General features: G+C 38.0%; 1 protein-coding gene across 1 annotated transcript in view; it reads left to right on the top strand.

The window, feature by feature from the left end:
• Positions 1–12,391, top strand: part of EFHC2 (EF-hand domain containing 2) — a 59,609-nt gene extending 47,218 nt beyond the window's left edge. The window contains exons 12-15 of the mRNA XM_027742030.2: positions 1,852–2,049; positions 2,613–2,705; positions 9,579–9,684; positions 12,073–12,391. Of these exons, the coding sequence (XP_027597831.1) occupies positions 1,852–2,049; positions 2,613–2,705; positions 9,579–9,684; positions 12,073–12,168 (493 nt within the window). The 3' untranslated portion in view covers positions 12,169–12,391. The remainder of the gene's footprint in view (positions 1–1,851; positions 2,050–2,612; positions 2,706–9,578; positions 9,685–12,072) is intronic.
• Positions 12,392–14,381: the final 1,990 nt, after the last annotated feature.

The raw sequence follows: 14,381 nt of genomic DNA, 5'->3' as shown, positions 1-14,381 counted from the left end.
GAGTTTAATTCTGTTTGTAAGTCTTGAGTCCCAATCATTAGTCCCTGGCAATCACTAAAATATTCCCTAGTTCCCAAATGAGACAATAATTTTATCTGTGGGTTCTGGTGATTTGATTGTCACTGACTGGATTGAGAAAATAAAAGACTTTTAAAATCCTGACGCTGGAAAAAAATCTGTGCCATGTATGGAAATCCAGTATGTGGAAATATTCTGGTGGCTGATGTTATCTCCATGCTTCCAGCTCTGCCAGCCCACGGATTGGGAGTGCCAGGCTTATCAGGCAGCATTGTCCTCCTCTTTGTGTTTGCAGTAGTATTACTGCAGGATGCAAGAAAGAGACTCCAGTTTTGACTGGATCTCTGAGTGCTGCTGCAGTATAAATAATAATATTCAGTAAGTGGCATAACAATACTGACAAGATAATGATAGTATCAGTAGATGGACTAAGTTTTGGTCATTAAGTTTGCTCAAGTGGGGTTTGCTTCTGTCAACAACTTGTCTTTTTCTTGTATTTATTTCCTGCCACTGCAAGTAAAGGATTGTTCTGATTTATTTAATATGAAAAAAGCAGCAGTTGAATCAAAGTAGACACTCTACAGTGTTTAGTATTCTTTTTTTAATAGCTGTGTAAGTGCAATCATATTATATAGAGGGATACCTTCATTTGAACAGGACTACACGAGCCTCTGAGAGGATGCAAGTGAAAAATTATGTTCCTTGTTAAAATTTTGCAAATTTGGAAGGGTCCTAAGTTTCTGTGCTTTCAGGTCACATGTGGATGTGAAGAGACCCATCACCAGATTAATTCAACAATTTAAGTATTCTCCAGCCAGCAGTTTGAGTCTTGTGTCAGAACTTTGTGAATCACTACTAATTTCTTCGATTGTTTTCAAGGATCAGTGTGTGATCACAGTGATTCAGTATCCTCAAGGGTACCACAGGTTACAGCACTAGTTGCATCAGCAATTATGTTGAAGTTTATTCATAATGCAGTTTATCCAGAAATATTATATGTAATTAATCTAATTTTAATTGAGACACATAGGCCTACGTTGATGCTTGCTGATAAAAAAATCTTGTTGAACGTGAGTGGACCAGGGGCAAATGTTTGGGATCATAGAGCCAATGTAGTTACACTAAGCCAGGTTTGACAAGAGAACTTGTACAGCTGAGGGGACTGACAGTGAGTGCCAACTCTGGCCTATCAGATGGATCTCGGGAACATTTCTTCTCCCTTGGACTGGGCTGATTCATCTGAGCAGCACATGCAGTCTTGGGAGAGCACATCTCAGGCTCATCCCTGCATGGGGTAGGATTCTCTGCTTTCACTGTCCAAGCTTAAACTGGTCTTGCTGCTGCCTTCAGTCTTACATTCTTTTCAGGAGGGTTTGTGATTACAATTTGAATGTAATTTTCTTCCTCTCTCTGTGACCAATTTCTGCTTTTCCCTGAAAGCTGCCCATCAGGCCCAGCTTTCACAGTGCTTTGTGAACTTCCTCTGCCATTGTTATTTCTCTCTCTGTGTTTTATGCTGCTGTTGTTGTGCGTGCTTTGTGTTTACAGAGAATTAACCATGTGCTGCAGAGTGCAAAATACAATTAGGAACAAAACAGAGCAATACCTTGTTATTTCACTGTCTTGTTGTATAAAGGCAATGACAAAATTCGCTCTGCTAATATTCCATACCAGGATGGCATCTCTTGTAAAACTCTTCAGTCATGATTAGTATGTATTTTTGCATTATAGCCAGCTGCTGAGGAAATATGGACATTCTTCCTCCCACAAATTTAGTGATTGGTTTTAACTCATTTATTTAAAACTAACGTAGGCTGTTGTTTTTGTGAGCAGAAATTGGATAGTCAGCGTCACTGGCGGAGCCTTCTCAGAACACGAAATTATGACTCTTGGACGTCACTACGGTGTGAGAGATGACTGTCAAACAGACCTCACCTTCCTCCTTGCAGGGGCTCATGAAAAACTGAAGAAAAATAGCTTTGAAAATTTTGATCAACTGTCTGCAGTGTTTGTGTACTACGACCGTGAAAAGTAAGTTTCCTTTATTTATCCTGAGCTGTTATTTTGGAAGCTCTGCTTGTAAACCGACCAACGTGCTGTTTGTTGCTGAGCAAATGATATGTTGTGGCTAAAGAATATTATGAGTAATGTTAAGCCTCTCTCAACACTTGAGAGTAGACAAGAAAATGGACAGACGTTTTGCCTCTTTTTCATTTTGTTTGTGGACTCTTTATTGTAGGTGCTGCACTGAACGTTCTGTGACATCACAGGCAAAACACAGAAGTTTAAATCAAAGAGGAAAAATAGTGATTTTAGGGATAAAAGAAAGGATTTGGATTCTTTATGCCACTCATTTGCCCTTTTTGTTTTGTAAAGAATCGCAGGAATCATTAAGGAATCATCTCTCCCTCAGTATGGGAGACAAAGACCTTCAAGTTTCATGACTTTGTAATAGTGAAATTTCATAAAACCTTGCTTTCTTTACCTCTATCCCCATATTCCTTATGTGTTTTCCTATTCACAGAAACATTCACTTGAAGCAAACCTGGAAAATACCTAATGTATACTTCTACCCCTCTCTTTTTGATGTGCAGATGTGGAGTGTTGCCCTATGAGACATGCAGGACTATTTGCAAGTCCTTTAGGTTGCCACTGTCTGATGAAGTTCTAGAAACTTTACTGACCAGGTAAGTTAAGGGCAGATAGTGTGAGCTGCATGCATGGGTGCAAATCAATGCTAAATATCTACTGCCCACAAAAATCTTAAGAATTTGTCATTTATTTAATATGAATCACTTCATGGTGAAGATTTTGTCCCGATACACATGCAGACTTTACTGTTTATAGAATATTTATAATCGAGGTGCATCCATCTTAGCAACTTCTCCTCATTTTGTCTGGTGTGGTAAATCATCTGAGGTTTGGCACGATTCTATGGAATTAGTCTTTTAGCAATCAGGTACTGATACCATTTTCAATGAGATTCACTTTTTTTGCTTTAGTTTTTCATGTGTGTAAGGTAAAAACGGTAATCTTATGAAAGCACATTATGTCAGTTTTAAGAAACACATCAAGATGAATCCAATGAAATGTCCTTGAATCAAGTAGACAGCATCAGTAGTCAATAAAATTGATTTGTTGCTCCTATTAGCCTCACCTGAAACCCATTTTATTGTAATTTTTGAAAAGGAAAAGGAGTGTTGGCATGGTTTTGGTGCTTTTCCCCAGCATATTTAACTGTTTTAAGATAAACTGCTTGGCTAGTTCTGTTAATGGGAATAGAAGTGAAAAGAACTAGTATTCAGTACACTTGTATTGAAGACTAGAGTTCAAAGTAAGCTGTGGTGCTTTGAACACTGATGTCTTGTTGAGTTTGGTTTTCATGGCCAGGTTTTCTGGTAGTAGGTGTAAGTGCATACTCGTTGGTTTCTTCTTTCCCTTGTAGGAAATCCTTAAATGTTTTGTCTGTGCCTTCCATACTACGTTAAAAACAGGAGCAGATCTTGTCTTTGGTCATGTTTAGATGCTTTCAGGTAGATATGCTTCTTGATTTCAGGAGGAGTTGCAAACTAAGTATCTGGGTTTATCAAATAATGTAAAGACCCTTGTCAGGTAGAAGTGTGGAATCCATTTTAATAAAGCTTCTTCGTACTGCAAGCAAGAATTCCTCTTGAAATCAAAACCAACAAGTCTACTTTAAGAAGCCTAAGGGGATATTTTTCACAAAGCCTCCATTTCTATACCAAAAATGTTCAGAATAGTGTCTTGCAATAGCCAGATAACACAACTTGGGCAATTTGTTTGCTGTTCATCAGTTCTGATAGTGAGTTATAAGCATTAGTCATCAGAAACATGTCTAAATTTCAAGTTGTTGAAATTGTTGGAGGACAATCTTGTATTAGACAAGGGGTTCTTACAGTTTCCACTTCTTAAGGGCTGAAGTTGAATAGATGCACAAGGGACCGAAAGTTTTTATTTGTGTACTAACTCAGTTCTGATGAGAAACAGGCAAGCCTGACACAGCGTGGGCTCCAGGGACATGTTTATTGTTTGTGAATTTGTACTAGGGAAAGCTTTTGTGCCCTGAACCATTTCTCTCCTGAAGAGTCTGAGTGTAGTCAGTTAACAAGGAAAAGCCCAGTACACTATAATAAAAATTAGAGATAAGCTTAGAAGGAGGAGATGAAGGGCTGGATTTCACCCAGCTTTAGCCAGGTACCCCTGACAACTGGAGGAGGTTTCAGCTGCCGTAGGTTCTTTCTGTAGGTGATGGAGAAGGAGAGAGTTATCTCCTCAGTTGGTATAAGAGCTGGATTTCTAAGTTACCATCCATTTTCCTTGGCTTCTAAAGGGGCTGTGGCCAGCCTGTCTTACAGATTTCTGTGTGAGAAAGGTAAATAGTGTGAAGCTGGGCCTTGGAAATCAGTGTGAGAAGTGCTTCCTCTGATGTTGAGCCTTGTGTAATGCCAGTTCTAAGTTACACCATCAGCTGCCTCCAAGGTAGCAATTTACACAGTGTCACAGCACTGCAGGTGATAAGGAACATTGTCACATACTTAATGTGCACTTGGCATAGCTCAGGAAGTTTATTGCTTTATCAGGGAAAGATTTTTTTGAAGTCTATTCAATAAGAGTTAATTTCCAGTAATCTGGAAATCAAAGAGTTTTATTGGCTCAATGAGATTTAGACTTTGCTCTTGCTTTCCTCCTGCTTCATGTGGTTTTCTTCAACACTGAAGAATCATGAAACAGGCGGATTTATTGTTCATAAAGAACAGTCTTGCTCCTGGGGAGTATGCCATTCAGTGTGGGTGAAGTTTGTCAACAGTATTCTTTCCCTGTTTCTTTTTGTTTAATGAGGAAATGTGTAATTTTGTGTCTGAAGTAAGGGGTAGTTGTGGTCCTACCCTGTGTATTTGTATCTATGAAGGAAGAAAGTGGTACAATGAAAGTTGTTGGGTTCCCACAGAATCAGTATATATAGCTAATGCACTAGCTGGACCCTATTCAGCCATAAAGTGATGCTGGACAATGTGATCAGATAATAGTTGAAGACTGCAACTGTGTGTTTATTCAGCTTTGCTATCTGAGATTAGGTGGCAAAGACTTTCTGCAGGACGTAATGACTCTATTTTTCCATTTTGAAAGGCAATAAAGTATTTATTATTTACATTTGTAAATTATACTGCAATGATGTGTCAGTTATTAAAGGCATGGGATGGGACTAGAAATTACTGTCTAATTTTGTGGTCACCTCCAAATGACCCAAGACTTTGTTTATTGTACCCAAAGACCACTCAGTTGCCACATAGTGCAGGGAGAATTATCACAAAGACTGGGGTTTCATGAGACATTTTCATATTGTCTGTCTAGTGTTAATTTATACTTTTAATTGGTGAAATTGTAGGATTTAGGTACCCAACAATGTATCCATTTTTCCAGTTTACCTGAACTGGCACATTAAAAAGTATTTCCTTTTGTCATCAGCATTTCCTCACTTTGTTTTCGTCACAAAACAATACAGAACTTTTAATCACAATGTATTAAGAGATGCAGATGGTGCACAATTGTTTCTGCCAGAAAACTACAGTAGTCATTATAAGCATTTCTTTAAATTTATGCAGGCATAATGAACAATTATAGTTTGTTTAATAAATAAATTTTGCCAAAGTGCTTAAGTAATGAATTTAGGTGGGTTTTCTTTTTCTGTTATTTTTATTGACTGCAATGCTAAATATATGCTAACAAGGACTTAAAAAGAGGCAGTCCTTTGCCAGAGGATATATAAACAGCTGTCAGAGAAGAAAAGAAAAAATGGAGAGAAGAAAGAGTGGATATGACAAGTTTACAAGTATTACATGTTGATTATTCTGCATTAATTTACATGTTAATTATATGCCCCTTTTTTTATAAATATGTATTTTAATTTTTTTTAAAAGCAGCTGTGTAATTTTTCACCTGTCTACACTACCAAGGTGAGTCTGTTTGACTCTGAAGGGGGCTTGTGGTTTTGAAAAGGTGAATCTCTGGTGCCTCAAGTAGCAGTGCCTGACAGCAATGGGCTTCCTACATGGTCATCCCAGTTCTCAAGTCACTAATAAGTCAGGCCAGGCCACTCCTGCCTGCTCAGTTTTTCCCTGGATTGTAGTTGGTTAATAATTTTTTACCTAGTTGCCTACCTGTAATGTTTTTTTAGGGCTGACTTTTTTCTCTCAGGAAGGAAACCCCCTTTTCCTGCTACATCAAGTGTCCCAGTAGCAGGAGCAAGAGTGGAAATGGTCCCAAAATCTTTTTCCTGCACTCTGTCTTGTGCTTGTTACCTTTGATGCCTGAGACTCCCTATGCCATTTGTGATGAAAAGACTCTGTAGCATTTGTATTTGGATCTCTTAAAAACAAATTATTTCTATTATTCAGTATTTTGAGGAATTGATGGTTCAATTTGTGGTTGTTCCAGACATGAATAAATGTATACACAAGATGGTAGCCATGAATTAATTCATCTGATAGGCTACCTGGACTTGTGCTTGCTGGTTTAAATTTCCCATATGAGCAGTTTATGACACTTTAAGTGTAGACCTGTGACAATTTAGTCTCTGTACACCTGTGTTGCACAGAGACTATCAAACAGGCTGAGGAATCCTAACATTTTCTTCAAGGCTAAAGTAACATGATGCTTCTGCTCTGTTATTATCAGATTAACTTCTCAATACACCTTATGCAAAACAAAGGAATTAAAAAAACTCTGCAGGTACATTTAAATTTTCACATAAATGTTGGGGTTACAGATTTCTTGATGGGAAAGAAAAAAAAATATGGAAGTAACCTTTACTTGCCAAAACATCCACAGGAATGGTCATAATGTGATTTAACCAGATTTTTCACATATCTGGATTATTTAATTACAAATGTGTTTTTAGAAGCAGAAATATGACATTATATTCGTAATGTCAAAGAAAAATAAAAAGCCCTGCAAACTATGATAGGGATGGGGGAGTGACTTTCATAGCCTAAAGTCACATGCATTGATGAATCATAGGGCAAAACTGAAGAGGAGCATGGTTTCAAGCTATCTTTGTTGCATCTTCTTGATAAGACAAATCTAATTTCCTTTCTTGAAGAGCACTGTCAGTCTCAGTCTTATTAACTCCAGCCACTGAAATGTATGACATCTCTGTCCTAATAATGCACAAATTGATAACATCTCCTCAGTCCATCTGGATGCTCTGTGCCAAATCACTGATGTGTGCTTTTAGTAGATTGATACAATAAGTCACAGCAGTAAGGAGACCTAAAGAGTAGATTTTTTTTTCTTTCTGGATTATCTAGAGTAATATTTTAAGCGGCTTTCTGTAGCTATTTAAATATGGGATTTAGGAATCCCATTTCCTCCGCCCATGTTAAAATCTTTGATATATAGTTAATTTCATGCCCATGTTGTCATCTCAGTGCTGGGACATCAAAGGACTTTTCTCTTGTTAATGTTTGTTAAAAGCAGAAGCAATGCTTTCCTCAACTTCATTGCCTTGACATAAAAATCAAGTGGTTACATGCCTTCACTTGTTCTTTGTTTAAAAGTCCTGCTTATACAGCTCTGAACCCTGACAGGAGAATTAATCTTTTGACTTTTCACAATGAGCAAACATTGTGATAACTACATCATAGTAAAAGGAAAAATAATTTATTGTGATAGTTCTGAAATTCCAACCTATGTGCCATTGTTTTTCTTTTTTCCAAGACGTATAAGCTTTTTGATTGTCTTATTACTTCTAATGCAAAACTCCTTTATTTTCTCTATTGTCACCTTCAAAAAAAACCCCTGCAACTAACAAGCACATCCTGGAAGTGGGAATGATAATTTTCTCAAATATTGGATATATTCCCCAAAAATAAAGCTTTATGGAAGTGTTAACTTGCATGTGAACTGTGATAAAGAAGCAAGCTGTCGTTGGAGGGTTTCTCATGGCAGTGTTTCAGGCTCCATTTAGTGCTGGTAGCAGGAGCATTCTTTTCTGACTTTGCTTTCATGTTCAGCATAACTCACTGTACTTAACATTCCAGTTTATCACTAGCATCTCAGTTTATGGCTCTCAGTATATTTTATTATTATCTCTCCTGCTGACTATTAAATGAAAGGTGTGGGGGGAGGAGAGGGAGAGGATGAGCTGCAGTTTATTGCAGTTTATTTTTGTCACCGGATCTATTTCTCCTCCTGTATGGTTTTCCAAGTTTGTGCTATAAATTCTCCCTTAAAGTGCCTTCATGCTTAATTTTTGTCAGAACCCTCTGCAGTTATTTGAAGGGATTTGAAGCCCATGTTTTGTGCACTGCTATTTCTTTAAGAGCAAGGGAAAATGATTTTCTAAAAGACTCGTTTCCTGGAGATGATCTTGCTCCCGTGCAATAGTATTTGTCTCAGGGCAGAGTTGTTTAACCTGATGTTTTGCACAAAAATAAGAGGTATTGAGCCTTGCTAGGTGTTTACGTCTCCCCATGGACTCCAGTGAAGCACACACACTTCCAGGGTGTGCTTTTGTGCCCAAACTGTGTCCCTTTCACAGGCAGGTGGTGTTAGGTGAGACAAGTGTCATTCACAGAAGCTGCCAGTGCTGTATTTATAGCAGAGCAGTTGAGCTGTTCATTTCAAGAATGATTTAAGCTTCAGCTTGAAGGTATCTTTCAACATTTGACCGGTGCTGCTGAAAGAACAGTGTCTGAATCACCTCAGTGTTTTGCTGAATTGAGGACTTCTATTTCTGAAGCTGCTTCATCCAAATCAATGGCAGAAGGATGATGTGGCTTACAAATCTGTCCCCGTGGGGTTCTTTAGTTCAGGGAAAGGATTTTAGAAATGGAGGGAGGGAAATATCATTTTCCACATGTACCTGTAGACCTTAGCTGGCAGCATATATATCTTCATGCATTTAGGGGACAGTCATAACAGACACAAAGATGTATTTATTCCATGGAAATAAAGAATGGTGCCATAAACCAACTTCCAAATGACAAGGCTTGTGATTTTAAAATCTGGCTATTGTTTGGTAGGTTAGAGAGCTGTGTGTTTGTCAATTGTAAACTTAATCCAAGGCATATGCAAGCAGCATTTCTGAAGGATTGCTTATTTTCAGGAAATGATTGTAGAAGTCATAATAAAGCAGGTCAATTGTGTTCCAACACGTCTTTCCTGTTTCTTTTCTGCACAAAAGATTCATACACTGATCATCCCAACCCTGTTTGTCACAAGTTGTGAGATCCCAATGTTGGAAATGGTTGGGCAATGCTTCAACATTAAAGTGAAATTGGTTGAAATGAAATAAAAATAAAGAAGTTGAATTCTACTATAAGAGACAATAATAAGGTGTAAGAATATGGAAAAGAATGTATAATATAGAAGTTCCTGACAGCTTGTAATGAGTTTTCACTCCTGCCAGTGTTTGGAAATAAAGGAGTAAAAAAAATTATTATCCAAAAGGTAATGTATTACTGTGCTGTAGATAACATTATATAACTTTGTTAAAAATTCCCTTTAACCTTGAGTCGTCTTATGGATATTCTGCTTAGGTATGAGGATGACCATAAGCAGGTGAACTATCACATGTTTGTGCATGGGCTGAACTGGAGAGAGAATCAAATCCGTCCTGTCCCGACAGTAAAGGGTCGTATCAAGGTAAAACCAGTGTATCTGGTCAAGGGAATAGTACAGCACACTGATATAATTTTTCCAGCTTTAACAAGAGTGTTTTATCCAGTGGACACTACAATATTGTTTCATATTTGTGTATTTATGCCTGTTTTCTTCAAGTAATTAACTTTTTCTGAGAGGTTTAGGATGAAACAGAGCAGTCAAACAAGTCTGAGGAGATGCCTAATAGCTATCACATCTCTGGAACATCTTTACAGAAGAAAACAAGAAGAGAATGAGAAACATTTGTCCATGGACAATGGGCATGAATGCTGTTTCCCCCACAAATATCATTTTCACATGTCAAATGATCTGTTTTCTTGCTGAAATACTTTAAGCTCCACTGACACTGAAGCAAATAACTATGAATTTTGTGTAACTCCATAGAAAATTGTACACAACACACCACAGCACTGGTAGTTGTACCCTGAGAGAAGTACTGATGGATCCACTTTGTATGTGTGCACCAGCCTGCTACTTAGGGTAAATAAAAATGTGGTGTCAACAAACTGCAGAGATTAATCTGATCTTGCCATCTTGTGCTGAGTGGAACATTTTAAAATAGATGGTCCATAAGGCAATTATGCTGAATTTTAAAAAAACTTTGTAAGAGATAAATCCTAAGCCCTTCTGCCAACACATCATTTTGCTGTTCTGGCCTAGCAATGTGTTGCACAGGACATGTTTGATTGTATTCAGACCATTTAGAAACATAGCATTCTTTTGAATTCAAGTTCAATTGTGACATAGTTTAAACCAGTATTCCTCAAACTACTAACCTGACTTCTCACTCTTACCTGACTTACCAGCTCTTTCTTCTGTAGCATCTCAAACTGTCAGTGATGTCTGAGGGCCCAGTTCCCTGGGGGTTTGCTCTGCTTTCCATGGTGGTTTATTTTTCACTTTGTCATTGAGAAGAATTTTTCCATCTTGTACAGATAAAATAAAAGCCCTTCCACATGTTTTATGCAGCAGTCCTGTGGTTCAACATGTGCATTAGTTTTTGTTCAGGGGGTATTCTTTGTTTTTACAGAAGAATTCTGTGCTTGGGTTATAACTCAGTGTTTAAACAGTGACTGCTCTCAGTGAATTATGTCAGGGTAGGGACTCTTGCGGGCCTCAGCACCACAGACTCAGAAAGAAACTCAGAGCCCAGAGGATTTTTGCCTTCAAGGTGGTGCTAAGCTCTTTACCCAAAAGCAAGGGTGAAAGAAGAGAAGGCACAAATATTCTTTCTGTTGAATGGTTTTGACCATTTTTATCCCCTCACAGAGTGGCTTTCATAGCCACTGAGCATCTCTGGTAGGTGAGAAAAGGAGGTGGCTCCTACATGGTGAAGTTGGGGTGCAAGTGGTGGTGGAACCAGGAGGCAGCCTTCACACTGAAGGTGGGGAGGGAAAGGTGCTTGTGAAACAAGCAGGGAGTTGAAGTGGACATTGGTGGTGAAACATGTTCTGATCAGAGTACAAGGTGAGGGTTTGCTTGGGTCTGCAAGAAGTGTTGTCTTTTCCTGGAGGGCAGCCAGTGGATGCACTTTAGGGTTGTGGCTGATGCCTGAGATCCCAATTGAGAGTGGTACATGGAGTTATGGTACAGGAAGTTTACAGCTGAAATCAAAACAGAAGGAAGAGCATCAATAGAAGTTATAATCGGTCATCATCGTGCTGAGATAATCAATTCCCATCAGCTCCAAAGCTTTGCTGTCACTGTCATACTGACATCCCACACTGGTTTTGATGGATGCCAGTGTAGTTTACTGAGTGTTATTGATTTTGTTATTTTGTTAGTTAGCTGCAATGCCTAGGCTGTCTTTGGTACAGTACCAGAATATTTTAACAAAGAGGTAAATGCAAAATGGAAAAAATCAGAGAAAGGAAGGAATTTAAATCTTGTTCAACTTTAGAATTTGGTTGTCATTCTGTACATGACTTACTGTGAATTAATAGCAGTATTTTGGGGCTACAGTACCTGTATTTGACAGCTAGATTTCTGCAGCAAAGTTGTGATTGTTTAGCTGACTTTTTTTCTTCTTTCTCTCTGTCTGGTTATTTTGTATGATTTTTGGTGTTGAGACATGGATGACTTTAGAATTTCAAGTATAAGCATCTTAATAAAGAAAATGTAGCATTATTTAATTTGAAAATGTCTGTAAAAGGGCTAACAACAGAAAATATTTTTAATAAAATATTCTGCAAGATTGATAAAAATTTGCATGTAGTAATCTTATAAGAGGATGTTCTATATAAAGACACAAGTTTTCACAGATTTGTCTGTGGAATTGAAGCAGCTCATTCAATCTTATGTTGACCAACTTTTAATTATTCTTGTTTTCATTATGATATAGTAAGATATTCTCTGCATTATTTATTTCAGAAGCAAAGTGACTGGAGCCAAATACCAACATGCCCTCCTGTGAAAGTGGTCAAATACTTACCTCTTCTGGATGATCTGTTTGGCAAGGAAGAATAATCTCATCTGTGCAAGGCACTGCTTTTAGATTAGTGCTTCAGCTCCAAAGATTTTGTAGACAGATACTGAAAACATTTCTTGTAAAACAAGAAAATATATAGGGATTATTACATTTAATTTCTTGTTCCAACATTGATGCATACTTGTGTGTTTTTGGAACCTCTTTTAAATCAGCAGTACTCTGTCATACTTATACAAGCATAATTAAAACTATATCCTCTGATCTTTGTGTCTGGTTATATGGAGAATTTGCAAGTATTGAGAAATCTTTGAGTCAAATAGTGCACAATCTGACTGACCCTGCTTTGTTCTGCAAACAAATGTTGTTGGATGACCTCTTCAAATGTTAGGTCGAACTGCATTAGCACAATAATGCAATTGCATTCAAATTTCCTCCCTTGCCCTTCAGCTTCTATCTGTGTTTTTGCTGTATCCCCGTGGTGATGCTCGAGTGCTGTTTGTGTCAAACTTTGTTATTTTGTGGAGGAAATGCCAGCAAGGTTTTCGCACAGTATAAGGTTGCTCTGGTATCAGGGATAATTATAGCCTTCCAAAGTGGAAGCAAATGTTTTGTAGGCATGACAAGGAAGCTGCCAGTTCTTGCTTTTTGTTTTCAGTGTGACTCAGGTTAGTAGCCCCCCAAATTTACTTGGGTGGGACATGTACGAAGAGAAGGTGTTCCAATAGACTTTTAGGGTGCAGCTTCTTGCAGCAGAACTGTACTTGCCCTTTGAAAACTAATTGATGCCTTTCTTTTTGCTCCATGACTAAATGGGGTTCCTGTTAGCATTTTTGTATCTTTTTAAGCTTATACCACCTCAAAGCCATGATAAGATATGGATTTACTGTATGTTCTTGTGAGAGAAGTAATTCCCCCAGTTTAAAGAACGGAAGAAGTGAAGCGAAGGCGGAGCTGACTCATCCAGGTGATTCCACAGGGGAGGGGGAAGAGATGTGAGCCTGGGAAGCCCACACTTGCAGTCCCCTGCATTTTCTGTAATCTGAAATTACAGTTTGGGGAGGAATTGTTTGATTTAGAAAGATGAGAATTCAGTGTATCCAAATCCCCAAACCAAGGGAAAGACAATAGTAATTCTTTTGAAACTTGGAGATCCTTTTTAGAATGAAGGTTCCATTTAGAAATACCTTCCTGCACTTTTGCGTGATGGTGTAAATGAAATTTTTATTCTTTTTCCCACCATATGGCAAAATATTAAGTTTTTGGCAGCTCTTCACCTTTTTTTGTCAGCAAAAAAGGTCTGGAGGCAAGGCATAATTATGTGTGCTGCTGCTGCCTAGGAAGATGTTTGCAATAAAATGGGCAAGTCGCGGTCTGTGTCTAGGGGTTCAAAAAGAAAACTGGGAGAACTTTAAGTGCCCCAGATTGTAGACAAGACCATGAATTGCTTTTTGATCCAAAAGAGGAAAATGGTCTCTTACATGACAAGAAAAATGTCTGACCACAGGGGCAGTGTGAAGAGCGGAAACAACAATCTGCGTTTGAAGCCAGTTTGGTGAAAGCTGAATATTTTTATAACATACCACCAAGACTGAGCTTGACAGTAAATGAATGCAGTTTCCCTTGTAAATTTTTAATGTTCCCTAGACTTCAGAAGGATTTGTTTCAGTTGTGGAAATCTTGCACAGCTGAGGGTTTCCAAGAAAAGTTGACTCTGAACATTCAGAACTTTTCAAATAGCTTTCAGAAAAGACAAATTCGCTTTGTTTTGTTTTCCTTTATGTGTATGAGAAAAGAAGAGCCTTTTTAAAAGAAACAAATAGTCCAAGAAATATAGTTTTTTATAATTTCGGGTGTAACCATGTGCATAGGTCTAGTCAATCACATTCTGTTGTGGTTTATTGTGGTCAAGAAAGGTGACTGCAAACTGGAACCAGTGCAGAGAAGAACTAGAAAGAGATAAGAAGGATGACCAAGAGAATAGAGATAAGAAAAGTGACTAAGGGAGCTTGACTTATTTAGTGAAATAAAGTGAAGAATGGAGATAAGAAGGATGACCAAGAGAATAGAGATAAGAAAAGTGACTAAGGGAGCTTGACTTATTTAGTGAAATAAAGTGAAGTCTCAGAAAGAATACCACTGCTCTCTGTAAATACATAGGTGCCAGGTGAGGAAAATCTGGTTCAGGTAAGAACATTGGTAGTCTAAGAAAAAATGGGTATAATTTGCCATGAATAAATTAAAGCTGGACTAC

Source organism: Pipra filicauda, unplaced genomic scaffold (genome assembly GCF_003945595.2).
Source record: "Pipra filicauda isolate LSUMZ 115617 unplaced genomic scaffold, ASM394559v2 scaffold18_size4552066_pilon, whole genome shotgun sequence".
In the NCBI taxonomy this organism is placed as follows: domain Eukaryota; kingdom Metazoa; phylum Chordata; class Aves; order Passeriformes; family Pipridae; genus Pipra; species Pipra filicauda.
The sequence above is the reverse complement of the archived record's forward strand: the minus strand, read 5'-3'. Positions and strand labels throughout refer to the sequence as shown.